Genomic DNA, 22,146 nt, shown 5'->3' with positions numbered 1-22,146 from the left:
ATGAATATAAGTCTAGTTGAGAACAGTACAAAAAATACTTCATCAACTTGGTGCTCTCACGTTTGGGGCAGGGGGGCACAAAAATTGGGGCTTTTTTGTTACCAGCCTCCAATCATAGCAATTTTTTGCAAAGCATCCTTATTTGATATAAGTATAAACATATAAATGTTTGAAGTTTGCTCCATGTCTGGAAGTTAGCTATCTCAAAGACCAAAAAAAGCTGGATCCGGCTCTGGCTTATATGATATTATAATAGTCCTTTTATTAATTTTTACAATATATACACTTTTTATTATTGTAAAAAATTACTTTTGCCGCTCAACCTATGTTTATAAGTAAGTATGCGCCAATTGTTTTTATTTAACTTACGAATGCAAAAAAAAAAAACCCCAAAAAACCTATAACTTTAAAACCTTAAATACAAGCATAAATTTAGACGATGTAACAGTTACTGCGATGAAGTAGTGAAGACGTAACAAGATTCGAAAGTTCTACTTCTGCTTTGGTTACACAAAATTTGAAACAAATCAAAAAAAAAAATGGTTTTAATGAAGACAAGGGATTTTTAACCGAAATAAGGCGAGTGTAACTTAATTAAAATTAATATTTTGATAAAAAAAACTTATCAAGTTCTACTGACGTTTTCCAATAAATAGCATGCCATTTCTCATGAATATTTTTAAAAAACAATATCTTATGAATATTTACAAAATAAATTCATTATTTAATCGTTTATTTATTTTTCTAAAAAACATAAAAGCTTCATTATTCTGTTTAAAGACATCCAAGAAACTTGAAGTATTTAAAAAATAAAATTAAAATGTCAAGGTGTAAAACCAGTTTCAGACAACGTCGACTCAATCAACGGGCTGCCTCGTGCTTGTTTGAATTTGTCTATTAAAATTTCGTTAAATAAAGATACTTCTCCTCTATCTTTTTTTTTAATATCTTTTCGGAGTTGACGAGGTGTAGATTGAAAACTTCTAAAAAATAAAAATAAAATTGTAGTTATAAAAAAAGAATTAAAAGTTCTTTATTTGTGTGTGTATGTATGTATATGTATGTATGTATGTATGTATGTATGTATGTATGTATGTATGTATATATTAAACGTTATTTACGAGCCCAAAGCCAAGAGGGTCATTACAGCAAGGACGTTTTGTGGTTACCACCCTCTCTTAATTCTTTAACTCCGAAGCACGTGCTATGGAAAACTAGGCTTCTGCGCGGAGACACAAAGTGAGCGCGGTATTACCAGGGACGTGGTCAGGGTTCGAACTCGGAACTTCTCACTAATAAAGCGAGCGCATTACCATTACACCACTACCGCATATCATACGTTCAATTCGTATCACAAACCCTTTGAGCGGCACATTTATTTATTAGATGTACACCCACGGGTTATTTTGAGTGAAACTTAACTTTTTATTAAGTGAAATTTAATATGAAAATAAAGTAACCTGAATCATTTAAAACGCGTTAAGTAAAAAAGCATCTTGGAAATAAAAACTACTCATTGCATTTATAATCCTTCTTTGTATGGTAGATAAACATGGTACAGCACACAACTCTATGCATTCATAACGAGAATCTTTTCTTTTTCCTTTTTTACTGCTAGATTTTTTTTCTGTGATTCTGTGATAGTCTCTGTAGTTATGTAATGTTCCAGCGACATCAGTTTGCGTTCGAACAATAAAATCACAAACTTTTAAAGCGGCGTACCGATTGTCAAGGTACATAATATGCACTGTCCAACATCTAAAAGTCCTTCAGATAAGGCAATTACTACATCATTGGCTAGATACTTGCAGCCCGAATAATTAAGTATACGAGAGCTTCTCTCAAATATTTTACCTACTGTCATTTGATAAAAGTATATGTAAGTTTGCTCAGCAATATACTCACAAAGTTCACTTGTAATAATAAATTCAAATAAGTTAAAAGGGTCAGAGTTTTTGAGATTTTCGTCGATTTTTTATTCAGAAATAAAATTAAATCGTCTCATTAAGTCTTTAGGAGCCACTTAAAGTCTCACAACAATCACTTTTTTTATTTTTTAAAGCTATTTCTTATATCCTAGTCATCTTGCTCACTTGGAGTATTTCTTAAAACATCATATAAAACCTCGATATTATTACTAAAACATATTTTTTCATGTCTCTGAATCAGTTTTAAAAAAATTTTCAGTCAGATAAAGATTATTTCAATAAAGAAAAGTCCAAAATCAAAATACGCTGATTCTTGCACAGATGTTGATTGTAATTTAACTTTTTTGTTTAAACCTCAAGTTTTGTTGATAAGTTCCACAGAAAACAAAACTGAGGTTTGAAAAGTGTATGACCAGTATTAAGGTGGTATCAACATTACAAGTAATACCCTATCTGAGTGTGTATTATCAAGGCATCTGAGTGTGTATTATCAAGGCAGTGTTGCTTAACGCATAAACAGGTTTGCCATATTTTTACAGCATTTTTCCTAAAATGGTTAATTAGCCTTGAAATATTTTGATAAGTAATCACAAAAGGCTTATTAAATTTTTTAAATAAAAAAGTTTTATAATTTTTTAGATGTATTTATTATAAAAAGTATAAACAAACAACAATAAAACCTAATAAAAACTTCAAAACAAAATTACACTGTGTCATGACAAAAAACCAATAAATTTTTTGAAAAAAAAAAAAATCAAGATCTTGTTGAATTTTTGAGATGAAATTTTTTGTTCAAAACATGATTTTGTGCAAAATAAAGGGTGCATAATAATAAACCTCTTAGAGGTTCACAAACATTTTTTTAACACAAAAGTCTAAGAGGAAAAGCTTTATGTAGAACTTGGTTTTTATGCAAATAACACATTTTTTGCAGTTTTTTGTGGTTTTCTTTCAAAAACAGTAACATGTAAAAGTAAAACAACATTATAAAAGCATTTTGTTAATATTTTTAACATAAATTTATTAAAGATGACTTTTATTTTTCCGAAAAATATTTTTAAATTTTAGTTTGCGATGTTGTTCAACTACCAATAGGATATTTTGTCGTTATGCTTCATTGCAAGACAAACCAAAAAATTTTTAAATTATACTGATATTTCTTTCTTACAATTTGGTTTTTAATAAAAAACAAACATAACTATTGCAAGGTTCAAGATCTTCCAAGTTGGCTTTATTACAAATGGTATATAATCAAACCTTAGTCTTGCTAACTAAATCCAGTTTGATAAAAAGAGACCAGCTTTTCTCTGTAATCAAATCTTTTGAAAATATTATCATTAAAAACAACAACTGTTTGCTTTTTTAAATTTATAAGTTCTATTTCAAGCACTTAATGCTTAAGTAAAGTTTCTAAAATTAATTTAGTTTGAAGATCAAGGTGTTAATTAGCTAAAACCATAATAACTGCTTTAGGAGATAAGTACAAAAAATGAGCTTCCATATTCTTCAATAATGCATTACCAACCGTAAAGTTACCGTTCTTTCTGTATTATTTGTAAATGAAATGTTTTAAAGCCATTTAAAACTAGACTTTAAAAACACGGGTGCATAAAAAATTACAACTATAAAACACATCTTAGAAATATTACTGATAATTTCAAGGGCCATGTGATATATAGAGTTTGACATAAAGCAAGGCAGCAAGCTAATAAACTTTAAAACTTTTTAACTTATCAGAGCTGATGTTATAATATAGATATTCTATAAAATCTTTGTATTCGTTTTAGATATTCAGACTTTGTCGAAATTATCTTCATTCTGTTTTGAGTTTATATCTTTAGAAACTATATAAAATATAAACTAAAAAGAAGTTTTTTATATAAAGATTTAATAAGGCAGTAAACAACTTATTCACCCATCTTCATGTTTTCCTGATTCATACAACCTTCAACTTTTTAAGTTTATTAACTGGTTGTCAACTTTAACTTTAAAACATAACAGAACTTTAAAACAGTTATTTACTAAATGAGAATTTTACAGATGAACTTTAGTTGAGTTCATAATGAGTTAAGTGCTATCATTGCTCCCTTCCCTAAAAAATATTTGAACTTTAGGGCCCTAATTTGAGGATAATATTGTTCCTAAACTCTGATCACCATGATTTTTTTTTAACATATTATTTGTATAAGTGTGAAAAAACATGTCTGGAGTTTACCTATCTTGAATAATAAAAAATCTTGAAATTAATCTTTTAATATATATTCAATATTCAATTGTTTTTCAATTAGAGAATGGTTAAAAGAGCACAAATTAATGTTTACATTTATATTTATTTCCATCTACAATCAATAATAGTTCCTAAAAGATACACATATAACATTTAATTTTAAAGTAAAACTGTTTTAAAGAAGGTATGTTGGGAGTTGTACATAACAGTGGCTTTAAGAAGGCTTTGCAGATACAGTCGACTCTCGATATCTCGAATACTTGATATCTCGAACTTTTGAGTATCTCGAACTTTTTTAGCGGTCCCATGGACATAACGTACTAGTTTAGGCTAAAATCTTCTCGATATCTCGAACCTTATTATCTCAAACTTTTTGGTATCTCGAACAATATTTTCGGTCCACAGGGCAATTTTCTCTCGTTATCTCGAACTTTTCAACATTATTTTTTTCAAAAATGTTTTAATAAAATTTAATTTTTTTAAATTCCAATTTTCGAAAAAAAATAATTTTTAATTCGATTTTTAAATTCGATTTTTTTTAAGAATCGAATTTCTGAAAAGTTTTCCTTTAATATATAATTTATTCTTTTTGTCAAACGCAGCAACATGCCGCTCGTTAAACGAAAACTCACGAACAAATCTATAATAGAAAAATGCAAGGCATTAAAAGACCTAGAGACTGGGATGTCTAACAAAGAGGTTGCCAAAAAGTATGGAGTCCCAAAGAACACATTATCAACCTGGATTAAAAATAAAACCAAGTTATTAACCTCACTGGAAAAAAATGGCACAAAATCTAAACGGAAGAAACTTCGTAGTGGTAATTTCAAAAATATAGACAATGCCATATACTCGTGGTTCGTTGCAAAAAGAAGTCAACAAGTACCAATTGATGGTACCATACTAAAAGAAAAGGCACTAAAATTCGCAGAAGCATTAGGAGAGTTGGATTTTAAAGCATCTGATTGTTGGTTTCATAATTGGAAAAAAAGGTCAGTTAAATTTTGTCAAATCTTGTTCAATTTTAATATAAACAAATAACATGTATCTGTTTATATTTAATTTATTTAGTTTTTTAAAAGTGTAATTAAAATTCAATTATTCTGTTCCTATTTTTAGGAATGGCATCAGCTTTAAAATAATCTCAGGCGAAAGTGCCGCCGTGACGAATAATATGACTGTTTCGTGGAATGAAACTACACTTCCAACATTGCTTTTGAATTACAAGCTTGAAAACATTTTCAATGCCGATGAGTTTGGACTATTTTACCAGTGCCTACCTAACAAAACATACCATTTATCACGAGAAAAATGTTTTGGGGGAAAAAATAGTAAAGTCAGACTAACAGGCATAGCAGCAGGGAGTGCAAAGGGAGAAAAATTACCTATGTTTGTTATTGGAAAATCTAAAAACCCACGGTGTTTTAAGCACATTAAACAACTTCCTTGCACATATAAAAATCAGCTAAAAAGTTAGATGACCGGAGACCTTTTTACAGAATGGGTAATGAAACTTGACTCATTTTTTCGTGCTCAAGACAGGAAAGTAGCACTCCTGGTGGATAACTGTTCTGCCCACCCACACATTGAAGGGCTAAGCAACATCAACCTAATATTTTTCCCCCCTAACACCACATCTGTCCTTCAGCCCATGGATCAAGGCGTAATACGAAGTCTTAAAGCTCATTATCGTCACAAAATTGTGCGTTTGTGTATCAAGGCTGTCGATAATAACGAACCTATGCCAAAAATTTCTTTACTTCAAGCAATGAAAGATCTCGTTTCTTCGTGGAATGCTGTGTCGAAGGAGACTGTCATCAACTGCTTTAAAAAAGCTGGTATCAGCAAAACAAACAAGAGTATTGAAGAAGCTGTTTGCGAGAGTTAGATCCTCGTGCCGTCCAAGAAGATCTCTCAGCGGAATCTTACATTAGTTTAGATTGCGATGTAGTAACCACCGGTTCACTTGCTACTGATGCTGAAATCATTGCTCAAATTTTAGACCCTAATTTTGAAAACGACGATAATGAAGTTGAAGATAGCGTTGACGAAGCTATTGACGTCGAAGCCCCGCCACGCCCATCTGATATTCAATTAGAAATTGCTTTTGAAACAATTCAAAATGCTTCGCTATACAGCTCAAAATACGGAAATGAAATACAATCCCTAGCACTAAAACTTGAGGATTTAATGAAGATGGAAAAGATGGATAATTTAAAGCAATATCAGATAACAGACTTTTTCCAAAAGTTGTAGTTTTTGTTGTTTATGATTTTTGTCAGAAAAATAACTTGTTTTAATGAAAGTCAGGCAATTTTATTTATTTTCAACCCTTTTCTTGATATCTCGAACTCTCGATATCTCAAACTTTTTTTCCGGTCCCCTTAGTGTTCGAGATATCGAGAGTCGACTGTAGTCTTTAAGGCTACTAGAAATTTTGATTTCAATCTCCCAAAACTGTTTGAAATCATAATGAACAGATTCAGAGCCCTGTTCAGACCAAAAACCCAATCCTTTATTTGGATTGGAATTTGACATAAATGAAAGAAATTTACATGTATGCTTGATAAGAGCATACACTTTCAGCCAAGTTTACCATAAGCGTCTTTGTACTTGTTAATGGTAGACTCATATTCAGGTAACAAACTACTCAATGCAACTAAGACATAGAACAAACAAACTCGTAAAAAAAAAAGCCATTAAATTTAAACAAATCCAATTGGTTGTTAGTGGCAAACCAAAGAACTTTTTATTTATTGGTATTTAATTTATGCAAACAAAGAACTTGTAAATAATGGCAAAATATTATAAACAACCGAAGCGTCTGTTATAACAGTTTTACAGGAGATATATCAATATAATTATAGAGATATCTTGAAGTATTTTTTTGACATAATTTATGAACCTAAATACAATTTAATGCATTTGTGTTGGCATATTTATAAAAAATATGCTACTTTTCAAAGCAGTTGGAATGAATTATGTAGTATATTTTTTATTTTGTACTGTGCTAACAACAAAAAGTATTTATCTTAATACATTACTGAAGCCATAATAGCTATTTGTATTGACTTTCAAAGATATAATTGTTTTTATAACAATAAGTTAAAAGTAACTTTTAAATTATTGCCATAAAAATAAAAAAAGCCAAACGTCGATTATTTTCTTGACAGAACTTATATGACAGAACTTGAATGTTAAACATTGTTAATAATAAAACATTGTAGGCTTTTGAATCAATTTTACCTTTTAATGTCAAAACTAATTTACTTAAACTTTTGCGATAGTCAAACATTTGCAATCTTTGTTGTCAGCTTTTTTTCAATTTCTTCATAAACAGCTTTTTTTCAATTTCTTCATAAAGATTAGATGTGTGACCTTTTACATCATGTAATAGTTCAAATGGCAAGATTTCATATTTACTCAAATAAAGCTTTTCTTAGTCATTGAAATCCTCATTAAACAGCAAAGCTGGTAATCGCTGCATGTTATGCATTTCACAATCAAGTTTTTGTTGTAGAATTTTTTGTGTGATTTATTTTGAAAATATATTCCTCTTTCATTAAGTTCGTCAATAATTTCATGTTTTGGTAAGTTTTTGTACAGTTTAGTTTGGTGTTTATTTATTCGATTTCTACTTATTTGAGCAAGGGTGAACTTCTTTACTCTATTTTCTATGCTCAGTAGAGGTTGATAAAATGAATGAGCTGTATCATTAGAGCGATGTATGTTAATTAGACATGCACAATAAGGATAATCACCTCCTTTTTGCTGTCCAATCTCAAACTGACAGGCAGGTGCATCACCGTGAAAAAACGTACTATATCATTAATTTTTTCACCATTTATATCAATAGACTCTCCAAAACAGCTGTTATATTCTTTTCTAGTATACCAGATAAACATAATAAGATCAACAGATAAACAACTTTCGTACACAAGTACCATGATACTTGTATAAATAAGTTGTTTATCTGTTAATGAACAACAAGCAAATATATAAAGTTCAGGTTTTTCAATCTGAGCTTGAACATCAATTTTAAAACTATGAATTTACAAAATACTCTTTTTCAATGATATTGCTTTATCATACACACAGTTCACCATAAACAGTAAATGCGAATGGTTGTTTATAGTAGATCCATCATGCCAAACTTGATTATGCCTTTTTCTGTTAAAATATTATAGTTTATTTCGTGAATCCTGAAGTGTGTAAATGCTATTGTCATTTTCATTTATAAAACTTAGTTCTTCCATAACCTTGTCATCGCCCGTTGAATTTATTTCAGATTCTAAATGCAATCGCATAAAACATTTGTGCTTTTCAGCAAGTGCTTTTCTAATATGATTAAGTATAATTTTTCTACCTACTACCTCGACTTCAGTTGTTTTAAAAGATTTATAATCAGTTATTGTAAGGATTTAGAACTTTTGTGGTATAAGTAATTCACCAACTGTATATTCTCCTTTAAACACTTTCTTATCATTTTCATTTCATTTATTTGTGTAGTTTCCAGTATGATTTTCTAGTTTATTAGTATTTTTTTTTTTTTTATTATGAATTTTTGAATTTGCAAAAATTTCAAAGCTTTGATTCATATGCATTTTTGTACCCTTCCGCAAAGATATTCAATTCCAAATGTCCTATAAATAAAACATTTTTATTTATTCAAGAGGATTTTCAAATTTGGAAAATATGAAAACTATTGTAGTCAATTTGAATGTATTAAATAAATTAATATAAAAAATGGTCTGAAATTTTATATAGTTTAACTTTTTTAAAGATAATGTACCTTACAACTGTTATTTCTTCAAAGCATTTTCAACACTGCATTCAAATAAACTTGAATGTTTATTTTGTAATTTTTTTGTGTCAGTTCTTGATAATTTCTGAATTAAGTTTGAATCAGGTATGAGGGGTATCACGTTTGTTATTGAGGTAAAAGAGTATTGTTTTTGAAATTTTCTATTCATTTCAGTCAATAAAAAATATGTGCAATTCATTAAATTTTCTTTGTTTCCAGTTGCTATTTCATTTGACAAAAGGTACTTAGCTTTTTTTCTGTAGAATTTAGTGTTTGTCAGGATCATAGACAACACATTTGCATAATGCTTATCTCATTCTTGACAGTTGGAGAGCCTGTGTCAACATTTATCAATTAAACTAAGTTTTTTCCATGCATTTAAAGAAAATGTATCCATTATTATCTTCTTTTTTGCATTATGTCATTTAGAAAGGTAACATATTTTTGACTTAATCTTAGGAAAATTTCGACAATGGGTATCATTAGAGACAGCAAAATTTTCTTTATGGCAGCTGAATATTGAATTATATTGATCAATTCTTTGTTGCAATAAAACCTTTGACATTAGCAAATAAAACAAATACAACAACTTTGACATCACCACATGACAATGGACCTATTATAGACATAGTGAAGATCTATAAAGTTTAAAGAGTAAAAAATATTATATTAACTAATATCACTTTACAGTCATTCAATACTTTAAATTAAAAAAATTAATTGCATTTATTTTTAAAAGCAATGAAGTTGACTTATTTATAAAGTTTACTACTGATAAACGAGTTTAAAAATGAAAGTAATTTGTTTATAAAGTTTACGTCCTCTGTTTTTATTTGTTTATGCATTCTGAATGGAATAAACTATTTTTTAAGATGACCAAATAAGTCCTGAGTATTTCAAAAAATGATACTAAATACCGAAAACAGTTTTTTGAATGGGGCTAAAAGTTATGATTATTCATACAAAAACGACTTTTGTAGAAAAATTAACACTACCATAGTTTATCTGAAAGATAACTTGTTTGAGCTCACCATGTTTGAAAAACATGGTGAGCTCAGATTAAAAAAAAACAACAAGAAAGCTTGTTTTTTTTTAAATCTGAGCTCACCATGATTTTCAAAATCTTGCATTTTTTCTTTGCTGATGTTTCACTAAGGGCAAGGAGGTGTTGGTGCTGCCCTTTCAATTCCAAAAAATATATTGGCCAATTTTATATCAAAAGCACAAAAGTATTTTAAACTATTTAGCTTTAAAATACTGATAATTTTCTCAAGAATTCAGCCACATTTTCTGTTAAGCCAATACTAAACAATTTGCTTATGCCACCATTTCATTATTTTTCACTTATTCCATATCCTTATAGCTAAACTTTTTTTTCTTGACATAACATCTATTTCCACTATTAGAAAGTAATCTTTTGACAATTTTCTCACCTTTATTATCTAAACAAGTCCTCTAATATTTTTGCAATAAACCAACTATCTGAAATCTTTTTCAAAAATTTTTAAAAATTTAACCAATTACTAATAACATTATTTTCTCTTCCCTTCTAACTTCTAAATATCCTAAGAACTTTGGCTCCCTGTGTATTACTACACCATTGTGTTTTTAAATTTGTTTATTTCTGAAATTGGGATTTTTTCAACTAAAAAAGCACTTTTGAAGAGCTTTTTGTTTGTTCAATGGCTTTACCTTTAACTGCACCCTTGATTTTAGTTCCCTCCTCAAATTTTCTTTTCAATACTTTTGAGCATTGAAGTTCAGCACCTCGTCAATCTTAATATCAAAAGAAATTTACATCCATGTTTTCAGTTTTTATATTTCAAATGTCTTTTATATAAATTTCTTAATTTCAAGTTTGAAATATTAAATCAAAAATAAAAGGTTTGTCAAGTTCTTCTGTTAAGTTTTTTCTTCTCGTTGTGAGAGTACAAGGGTGGGGTAATCCTTTTCCAATGGCAACCCACAACTTTTACATGCTTTTATTGTTCCAGGTGATGATAATTTTATGCTTTCCAACTTGATTCTCCCTCTATTATCAGATGTTGATTCTGGAGTAATTGTAGTGTAATTTCACAAATGTTACAAACACATAATGATTGGTTTCTGGTAAGTATACTTACTTTGACTTTGAAATCATAGGGTTTACTCAGAATAATGTTTTTATCTCCATTTTCAAGTTTTTTTAATGCTTTTCCAGGCCTTGTTTTAAAGCGTAAACTGGCATGCCATTTATGCATGTTGAAGCCATTTTACGTAAGCAGTAAGCCATTTGACATAAGCAATTTTTTGATATTTTAAGAAGCAGTAAGATGAAAGAAGTAAATAATAGTATAAAAACCACTTATGAATTTTGAGTGACTAATACGTAAAAAAATTTGCATGACAAATAATTCCATTTGTTATTCGCACTATTTACAAATGTAATAACATAAGAAAAAACAAAGACAATTTTATTTTCATTAACCTAACTTTTCCATCAAAAATGTTCAGTAAAAGAAAAAGAAGAAAAGACGTTTTAGGCACGTAAAAAAAATAAGTCATAAAATAATTATCATAAAAATTTTTATTTATCATCTTGCAAGCGCAAGCATATTTATTTAGCCAATTTCTTGTCTAAATAAACAAACAATAACAGAAATAATTACCAAATTTAAAAAAAAACAACTAAACAACAAAATAAAAAATTATTAACAAAAAAATAGTACAGGTTAAATTTGGTTTTATATTAGTGTCACTTTTGATATTTTAATTTTTTTTTTTTTTAATGTTTTGTTATAATAATTGATTGTATCAAAAAATAAAAAAACATTAATTATAACAAACTTTAAACGACATCTTATAAAGAGTTTATTTTTTATAATTAAATAAAAAACTTCTTCTATGCATATAAGTTCATTATTAATTTTTCAAAATAATATTTCGAGGGAGTTTATATACCCATGTTATCAAGAATAAATATACTTGATAACTCTTATTAAATATATTTATACTTGTTATCAAGTATAAATATATTTAATAAGAGATCTTCCATAAATGCAACGCTATTTTTCATTAATAAGCAAAACAAAAAAGAAAAAATTTTTCTTTGCAGAGCCTTCAGTTAAATAAAAAAACAAAACAGCCTATTTTAATGAAAAAAGTTTAATGAAAAGCATTACGTAATTTATGGACAATCCCTAACGAAGGTATTTAAACTCCTCGATTGTATTAATAAAAATTATTAATACAGTTAAAAAATTATTAATAGAGTTATATCCACAGTAGAAGTTTTTTATTTAATTAACTATTACAAGTATTTATTGCTCTTGCAATGTCTTTGTTTATATTTTTAAGTTTTATTTTTTGAAAAATAATAGTTTAGAAAAATATTTTATAGCACTTATACCAGCTTTTTATAATGGACAGTATGCGATTTCAGAAAAGTGAAAACAGAAATTTCCTTATAATTTAGAAATTTTTTTTTTAAAATATAAGGAAAATAATAAACAATTTATAATAAATTTATATAGATAATAAAACTAAAGCTGATTTTTGAGTTTAATTTAATTTACTGTCTATTGTATTTAAGCGTGCATAACAAATACTGTTTCATAAACAATATTTTTCTTAAAAAAAAAAAAATTTAATTATTTTTATCATAATTTTTTTTCGGTCTTTTTTTCCTCCTTTTCTGTTTTTTATAAAAAAGTAAATTCCTTGTAAACATGTTATAACTGCATCTATAATGTTCATAAAGTGTACGTTTAAATTTTTTGTAATAAGGCAGATGAAAGTGCAACGGTTTTGTTTTTTAATAAATGGTACTTGGAAACTTAAATCTTTGTCTCAAAAATGGCTGGTAAAAGGATCGTCCATGAATTATGCAACGATAAATTTAACTAATGAACAAAACAAAAAAGATCAAAAGTTTTCCTTTGCAGATCTTTAACTAAACCAAAACTCAAATTAGTTCTCTAATAAGTTCAATGAAAATCGTTATGCAAAAGAGCAAATGATCTCCTACTTCTATTTTTTAAATAAGTTTTGCGTTGTGTAATTTATGGACAATGTAATTAACGTGATTTTTTTTTTTTTTTGCGACAAGTAATATTTTTGGTTTGTAATATTTTAAATTTTTGTTTAACTTTTTAACAGAAAAAAATCATTATTATTTGCAAAGCCGCAATTTATAAAAATAAAATTAAAATATTTTAATTTTATTTTTGTAAATTTAATATACAAATTTTGAGAAAAGAAAATAATAAAATTCTGTTAAACAATAATGAAATTTGTAATATTAAACTCTATCATTTAATATTAAAAAAAAAATTGAAACAAAATAGAGATTCCACAAAATGTACATTAACAAAATAACACTTCTAGTTTATTTGCTTTCCTAAATTAGTAAATTAAACTTGTTTTGCGGTAATTTATTTTATTGTGATAGTTTTAAAAAAGTTAATGTTCTTTAATAAAATAAAAAAATAAAGATATTTTAATGACGTCAAAAACACGTGGAGCTAATGATCTAAGCTGTTTTTTGTTTAAAACAAGGCCTGCTTTTCTACATTTAGTACAAATGTTATTATGAAAGTTTTCATTGTCCAATTCAAATGATTTTAAAACAAGAACTTCTGTCATTCCTGATCCTTTTGAAAAATAGATTAGGCAGAATAAGGCTCTATTATCTTTATGAGACTTTTTAATGTTTAGCATTTTGATACGATATGAGCTATACTAATCTATTTTTAAATTTTTTTTATTAACTACTGCAGCAAATAAAAAAAGTTCATATTATCTATTAATAACTTTTTTTGCAGTATACCACAAAGAAGTATACTAAACAGAAGAATGTTGTTTATACATTTAACCCGTAATGTAAATGTTTTTTTACCATAATTAACAGATTGTTCAAAATTTCTCATACAATTTGGGCCCCAAGGTCTCAGACCTTATTTATTAGGGAAGGTAAATAATAGCACTTAAAAAAAACTCTACCATTATGAATTTGACTAAAACTCATCTGTAAAATTCTATTTAGTAAAAACTATTTTAAAGTTCTAAAGTAATGACCTCGTAAAGTTGCTGACTCAAAATCTAAAGTTTACACCCATCTTCGGAAGTTATCTAATTTGAACATCAAAAATTTGTGACCTGCTCATTTAACCACCTTTAAACAGGCAGTACATGAATTCATTTAGAAAATGTATAATGTTTCTAGTGGACATTTTTTTCAAACAAAATTCTTTCCACTAGGGTGTGTAATAAGTTAAAAAAAATAGAAAGAAAATTTTACTTTTATTATTATAACTTTTCCATCAAAAATGTTCATCAAAAGAAAAAAAAGATATTAAACGACGTTAAAAAAAAGAAATCATAAAAGAAACATATTAAAAAAACTTTTAATTATCTTGCAATAGCAACAATATTTAATTAGACAATTTCTCATAACAAACAATAACAAAAATAGTCATCGAATTTTTTTTTTTTAATTAAAAACCAAAACAAAAAATTATTGGCTAAAAAATAGTTCACGTTAAATTTTATTTTTATATTAGCATCACTTCTGATATTTTAATTTTTGTTGTTGTTGTTTGTTTTGTTATAATGATTGATTGATCAAAAAAATGAAAAAATATTATTACTAACTTTAAACAACATTTTATAAAGAGTTTATTTTTTTATAATTAAAACAAAAAATTCTTTTATGGACAACTCTAATATTAATTTTTTAGCTTGAATTTACTCTTGCAAGCAATATAATGTCTTCATTGTTTTCAAGTTTTATTTTGTGAAAAATAATAGTTTAGAAAAATATTTTATAATAGTTTAATCAGCTTTTTATAATTAATAGATTGTGTGATATCAAAAAAATAAAAACAGGAATTTCCTTATAATTTAGAAATAATTTTGAATAAAAAAGTTATTTAAATTAAAAAAAAAATTTTCTTGATTTTACTTACTCCTTTTTTACTTTTACAAAAATTTAAATTCCTTGTAAACATGTTATTACTTGTAACACTTCATCAAAAATATATATAAAGCGTATGTTTAACTTATTGCCTTAAGGCAAATGAAAGCAATAGTATATATTGTTTAATAAATGGTACATGGAAACTTAAATCTTTGTCACAAAAAAAAGCGCTGGTAAAGTAACTAATTTGAGTTTTTTTCTTTTTAAATAATTTTTTAAAAGTAAAAAAATCATTATTTGCAAAGTTGAGATTATAAGAAATAATGAAGAAAAAATTTCAATTCATTTATACTAATGTCGAGAAAATGAAGCAATTAATTTATGTTAAATGATAATAAAAAATGTAATATTTTATTTAATTATTTAATATTAAAAAACAAAAATAAAATTAAAACAAAACAGACATTCCACAATATGTACATTTAGAAAATAACACTTCTAGATTTTTTTCTTAATTAGTAAAATAAACTTGTTTTGCGGTAATTTATGGCATCAAAATCACGACAAGTTAATGAGCTAAGGCATTTTTTACTTAAAACAAGGCCTTATATATATATATATATATACATACATACATACATACATACATACATACATATATATATATATTTTATATATATATATATATATTTTATATATATATATATATATTATATATATACATACACACACACACACACACACACACTCATATCTATTATATATATATATATATATATATATATTATATATATATATATATATATATATATATATATATATATATATATATATATATATATATATATATATATTATATATATATTATATATATATGTATATTTTATATATATATATATAATATATATATGTGTGTGTGTGTGTGTGTGTGTGTGTGTGTGTGTGTGTGTATATATCATTTACATTTTATTATCACATGCAGCAATATTCATTAATTTAACATAGATAGGTGCAGGAGTATATACCCATCAACTCAGGGTTTTGATTTCACTCTTTCAATTAAAAGAAAAATTTCCAGCTTTTAATTTTACATGTTTTTTAGTTTTTGATTTAAAGCAGTACTTTATGAAAAAAACTTTAAGATTATCAGGCAAAAACTTTTTAGATTATCACTTAGCTGTGCATCAAAAAAATTTTAAAAGTATTTTAAAAAAAAAAAAGCTCTTTGTGAAATATAAGTTTAATAACATTAGTCAATAATAATAAATTTTTCATATAAATAGGATTTTCTTAGTAATATATTAGCTATCTTTTATAGCCTAACTGTTACTCTGTTTTATAGAAAAGGAAATTCTACAAACAATAAAAAAATGTCACAAATTAACAGAAAATGCCTTAAGAAACCCATATATATATATATATATATATATATATATATATATATATATATATATATATATATATATATATATATATATATATATATATATATATATATATATATATATATATATACATATATACACACACATAGCAATAACAAAATTGTAAATAAATAAAAAATTACCTGTTAGAAATTGGTTTTAGTTTTTCTCTCCCATTTACAATGGATTGTAGGACTGATGAATACACATTTTTTGATTTGAAATCTTTTGTATTTTCGTTAAAACTTTTAATAAAATTAGTTAACTTTTTAACATGTATTTAAAAATATATAAAATAACAATTAATTTTAAAAATAAAAATAAATTAAAATGTCTACATTCATTTTTTTAATTACAAATATATCGAAAATATTTGTAATGTTATAAGTAATGTTAATGACAACAATGTTGACTATTTTAATGAAATAGTAGTTTGTAAATAAATAGTTTGTAAATGCTGAGAATGCTTTTTTTTTTAATATTGTGCTTAAATGTCTGGCAAATATAATAACATATATTAAAATATACCAATAATAAGAAAATGTGCCAATGTCAAATTATGAAATTTTAAATATTTTGTGTGACTACTCTGAAAACCATAAAAAATGATTTTTTATGTTTTTAGAATGGCAAAATAAAAGTATGGAATTTTATAATTTTTAACCAAGTTTTTTTTTTTTACCTTTTTCTGGACTAATTATACCATATATTATTTTAATTTTTTAAAACAAAATTGGAAATCTAGAAAAACTAAAAGTTAAAAGAAATATCTGAAAATCAGAATATATCCAGAAAAAGATAATACTTGATTTAATACTTTTGATAAAAATATGAATAGCTTTAGGGAAGTTGTCAAAAAGTCAAGTATAAAATTTAGAAAAAAGACACAGGGTCAGTGTTAAATTTAAAATAATTGCAGTGGTTAGAAACTGTATGACCTTCTTCAAAGACTGCTTTTAATGACCTATTAGCACAGAACCAAAAGTCTACAAAAATAATTTTTAATTATAAACATTTTTTTAGAATTAATTTTAGACAACTTAAAGGCAAATATTATTTTGCTTTTGAAATTAGGTTAAGTTATTTACACAGTTGAATTATTATTATTATAAATTATTATTATTATTATAATTATTATTAATTATAATTGATACATCTAATATTGTGTGATGGCATTATATTTGAAGTAATTTAAATCATAATGATTTAAAATTTAAGATAAATTTTTTATAATATTAAAAAAGTTAAAATTGGATCAAATTATAACCATTACATTATTTTTTATAGCAACAATTATATTTTTATGTTTACTAATAAAATCTATGTAATTTTATCTAAATATTAAAAAAAAACTGTTATTAAATATTATATTTCGGAATATTATTAAAAATACTAAAACATCAATAAATTTCTTGGACATTGCTCAATTGGACATTGTTTTTAAAAATTTGTAAATGTCATGTACATACAAAAGCCAGTAAAAAAACGTTTTTTAAGCTTTTGACATATTTTTGACCCAATTGGTAACAACTGTTATTATATGTTAAAGTTTTTAAAAACAAGTTTACAATTTTATTGTCTTACTTAAAAATTAAGTAGTTATGCGTACAAAAACTTTCTATGCCCATTTTCTTATTTTCTAATTTATCAGTGTTTTTCGTATAAATAAATTGGGCAATTTATCTCAAAGCAAATTATCTTAGGTAAGTTGCTGTATGCAAGGACATTGTTTATTAAAACTAAACAAATTATGATAGATGTTTTATTTATTTTTTAATTCACAACTGTATTTTAATTCACAACTGTATTGGTCATAAAGAAAAAAGGTACCTAACTACTAAATTGATTTATTCAACAAATTTGAATGCATATTTAAATCTAACAGAATATACAAAAAAGCCCTTACTTGTTAAACATAGCAGTTTTATGTAATTGATTTTTACACTAAAAAAGTAAAAAAAGAAATCATTATCAACATCATCATCATCATTATTATCTTTGTCATTGAAATCATCATCAACACTATCATCATCATTGTAATTACCTGATGAGCACAGTTGGTTATTTTTTGAAAAGAAGGCAGTGGAGGTGCTTGAGGAGGAGGTGGTGGTTGAGACAGTAATTGTTTAGTAGGTGAAATTGTGTTTCTGCATATATTACCATTTTTATTAATGTTATTGATTTTATTAGGGTCTTGTATTAATGGAGTTAGTAAATGATCTGAATCAAGAATATTGGTAAAGTGCTTATCAGAGTTGTTTTCATCGTTTGCTGTAACTTGTTTCTTTTTATTCTTTAGACGTGAAGATCTCCTTATCAAGCCTTTTGCATCTAAAGATATAATGACAAAGAAAACCAATAATGCAAAAATTTTATTAAAATAATCAAAAAACAAATAAAATAATTAAGAAAGCAATTCAAAAATACAAACTAAAAGAATTTTATTTATAAAACATTAAAATACTATAAAATTTATATTAAAAATATAAAACAATATTTATGACAAATATAAAATAAAGTATTTTACAAGCTACCTTCTGAGTAATTAAATGCTTTTATTGCGTTCTCTTTAAACTCTGTTAATTTTTTTTTAGCATCAGCCAAATTAATCTCCTCTCCATAACTTTCGCTAGATAACCAAGACCAAAATTTGCTTTTTAAAAAAGCATAAATACTATTGTTCTCGAGCTCCTCTTGTTGGCGCTTTCTGCATATATTGTAAAATGCAGCTGGGTTGTACTCTAAATATGCAACCAGTTCTTTTAAAGCCAACTCTGTATTTTTTGATGCTTGTTTTTCAAACTGTTCTTTATTCATTCTGGAGCAAAAACGTTTTGGTGCAGGAGATTCTGAGTCAAATTCATCTAATATTTCAGCCATTTTATGCAAACACCGATTTTATAACTTTTAAAAAACTTTCTTCTTGTAATTTGTTAGGTTATTAAATTTTTACTTTCCTGCAAAATAATATAAATACCAAATTGTTATTCTTAGAATTTTATAAGATTTAATTTAAATTTTTTAAGACTTAAAAGTATCTTTTAGTAACATTTAATTAAGTAACAGGAATAAATTTAATTAAGTATCAGGAATGAATTATATTATAGAAATTAAAGTTTCTTTGTCATTTAAAAAAATTTATTCATAACTGTTATCATTTATATTAATGAACAATATAATTTTAAATAACATAAAATTATTTTTCATCATAACATAATTCAATTAATAACATGAAATATAATATATATATATATATATATATATATATATATATATATATATATATATATATATATGTAAATTATGTTAGTGTATTTTACAAATAGAGTGCTCAATGTTCTTAAAGAACAGAGCAATAATAAATTAGTAAAAAACACTTATCTAACTTTTATCTTCGACTTGAAGTTTCACCATTGCTGGATCATCAGGAAGAGTTACTAAATCTCAAAAAAAATCAATTTATAGAAAAAAATATTTTACAGAAAGTTATAAATTATTATAAAAACTTTTTAATTACTATATTTTTTTGTTAACGGGAAGTTACTTTCTGTAACTTCCCGTTAACAAAAAAATATAGTAATTAAAAATTTTTTATAATAATTTATAACTTCCTGTAAAATATTTTTTTCTATAAATTGATTTTTTTTGAGATTTAGTAACTCTTCCTGATGATCCAGCAATGGTGAAACTTCAAGTCGAAGATAAAAGTTAGATAAGTGTTTTTTACTAATTTATATATATATATATATATATATATATATATATATATATATATAAATATATATATATATATATATATATATATATATATATATATATATATATATATATATATATATATATATATCAATCTTTAGAATTAGGAAAAATGAGGTCGGCAATAATTTGCCGACCTCAATCTTTTAGAGGTTGGCATCACGTGGGCAAAAAAAATTTGATACAAAGATCTTATCATAAAACATTAAAAGGAGGTCAACAATTTTTTGCCAATGTCAAACACTTTTAGGTCAGTAGTTAGGACGGCATTGCGGAATGCCAACCTTAATTCTGAGTGTTATATGCATATATATATATATATATATATATATATATATATATATATATATATATATATATATATATACACCTATATTAAAGGTGTAAAGCACACAGTTTGTGGTCAAAAACAGCTTATAGATTTTTAAACTGACAAAATAAAGGTTAGATTATAACAAAACGCATTAATTTAATAGAGGAAACTAATTAAATTTAATGTTTTTTTAAAAAACCACAAAAACGCAAATTAAAAGACTAGAACTTTTTAAAAACATTCTGAATGTTTCTAAAAACATTCAGAAATTCATAGAGTCAACAAAATCTAATATAGTTTTATAGCATAGTTGTTTAAGCGCAATATAACATTAGGCAGACAATTTTTAACACATTACTTTTAGTTCACACATTGTTATTAGTTTCTTTTATTTTGCTTTATACATTATATGTTATCATATTTGTTTATTATTATATGTAAGCTATTATTATTATATGTAAGCTATAATATATGTTATAACTTATATTTTTACTTATATAAGTTTACTTGTAATTGGACTTTAATGCATTGTGCTTTAAATTTTTCATGAGCAAACAAGTTTCATAAGTCGCTTATTGCACTTAAGTAATGATTATCATTTATCTTAACATATTTTATTTATATATTAAATTCATTATTAATTTTTAAATTTCTTATTAAAAGAGTTAAAAAAGTTTAGTAATGTCAAAACCATCTTGAAGTTTAAAACTTTTTAAAAGAAATAGAAAAAAAATTAGACATTTCTTTCTGTAAGAATCACTGACACCAACTATAAATATCTAATAGAATCTATGAATATTTAATAGAATTATCTATGAATATAAGTAAAAATTTATCAAAAAGATAAAAAAAATGAATGAATGCTGAGATAAAACACTTATGACATTAATATTCTTTTTAGGACAGTAAATATTCCACACTCCACTAAATATTTTGACATTTCAAAAGCCACTGTCGCTTTGGCAGTAGAAAATTATAAAAAGGTTTATAAATGGAATATATATATATATATACATATAGATATATATATATATATATGTATATATATATATATATATATATATATATATATATATATATATATATATATATATATATATATATATATATATGTATATATATATATGTAAATATATATGAATATATATATATATATATATATATATATATATATATATATATATATATATATATACATATATATATATATATATATACATATATATATATATACATATATATATATATTAATTACTTTTGACTTTCGTCCAACATTTGCTTGTTGTCAGATAGTTAAAACCATGAATTTAATTAAAAATTAATTGTTTTTTTAAAAAACCGCAAAAACGCAAATTTAATTGACCAGAATGTTTTTAAAAACATTCTGAATGTTTTTAATAATATAAACAGTGTTTTTATTTTGATTTTTATTTCTTTTAATAAAATATTTTAATTTTTATTTTTTTAAATGGAAATCATGCACAGAGTGTTGCTACATCGACTATCTTATAGCCTGACTCGCAACAAAGTGCTGCTACATTGACTGACAAATAGCCTGACTCGCAAAGGAGTGTTGCTACATTGACTATCTTATAGCCTGACTCGCAAGGGAGTGCTGCTACATCGACTGAGGGTTTGGTTGGGGCAGGCAGTCTATCAAGTAACAAAAAAATAGACTGCCTACCCCAACCAAACTCTCAGTGGATGTAGTAGCACTCCCTTGCAAGTCAGGCTACAAGATAGTTGATGTAGCAGCACTCTGTTGCAAGTCAGGCTATAAGATAGTCAATATAGCAAC

At 25.4% G+C, this 22,146-nt stretch overlaps 2 protein-coding genes across 2 annotated transcripts; one reads left to right on the top strand and one right to left on the bottom strand.

Annotated features, from left to right (window-relative positions):
- Positions 1–622: 622 nt before the first annotated feature.
- Positions 623–19,233, bottom strand: LOC101237445 (uncharacterized). The gene is made up of 5 exons (XM_065807878.1): positions 18,814–19,233; positions 18,324–18,610; positions 18,186–18,223; positions 16,423–16,524; positions 623–983 (listed from the first exon to the last, which is right to left on the bottom strand). The coding sequence occupies exons 1-5, from the start codon at positions 19,157–19,159 to the stop codon at positions 824–826; spliced, it is 933 nt and encodes a 310-aa protein (XP_065663950.1). The 5' UTR covers positions 19,160–19,233; the 3' UTR covers positions 623–823.
- On the top strand, positions 4,399–5,912 carry LOC136085925 (tigger transposable element-derived protein 4-like). Its single transcript, XM_065807877.1, has 2 exons — positions 4,399–5,147; positions 5,275–5,912. The coding sequence occupies exons 1-2, from the start codon at positions 4,762–4,764 to the stop codon at positions 5,630–5,632; spliced, it is 744 nt and encodes a 247-aa protein (XP_065663949.1). The 5' UTR covers positions 4,399–4,761; the 3' UTR covers positions 5,633–5,912.
- Positions 19,234–22,146: the final 2,913 nt, after the last annotated feature.

Source organism: Hydra vulgaris, chromosome 10 (genome assembly GCF_038396675.1).
Source record: "Hydra vulgaris chromosome 10, alternate assembly HydraT2T_AEP".
Lineage (NCBI taxonomy): Eukaryota > Metazoa > Cnidaria > Hydrozoa > Anthoathecata > Hydridae > Hydra > Hydra vulgaris.
Note: the sequence above shows the minus strand (reverse complement) of the source record. Positions and strands in the feature narration are given on the sequence as shown.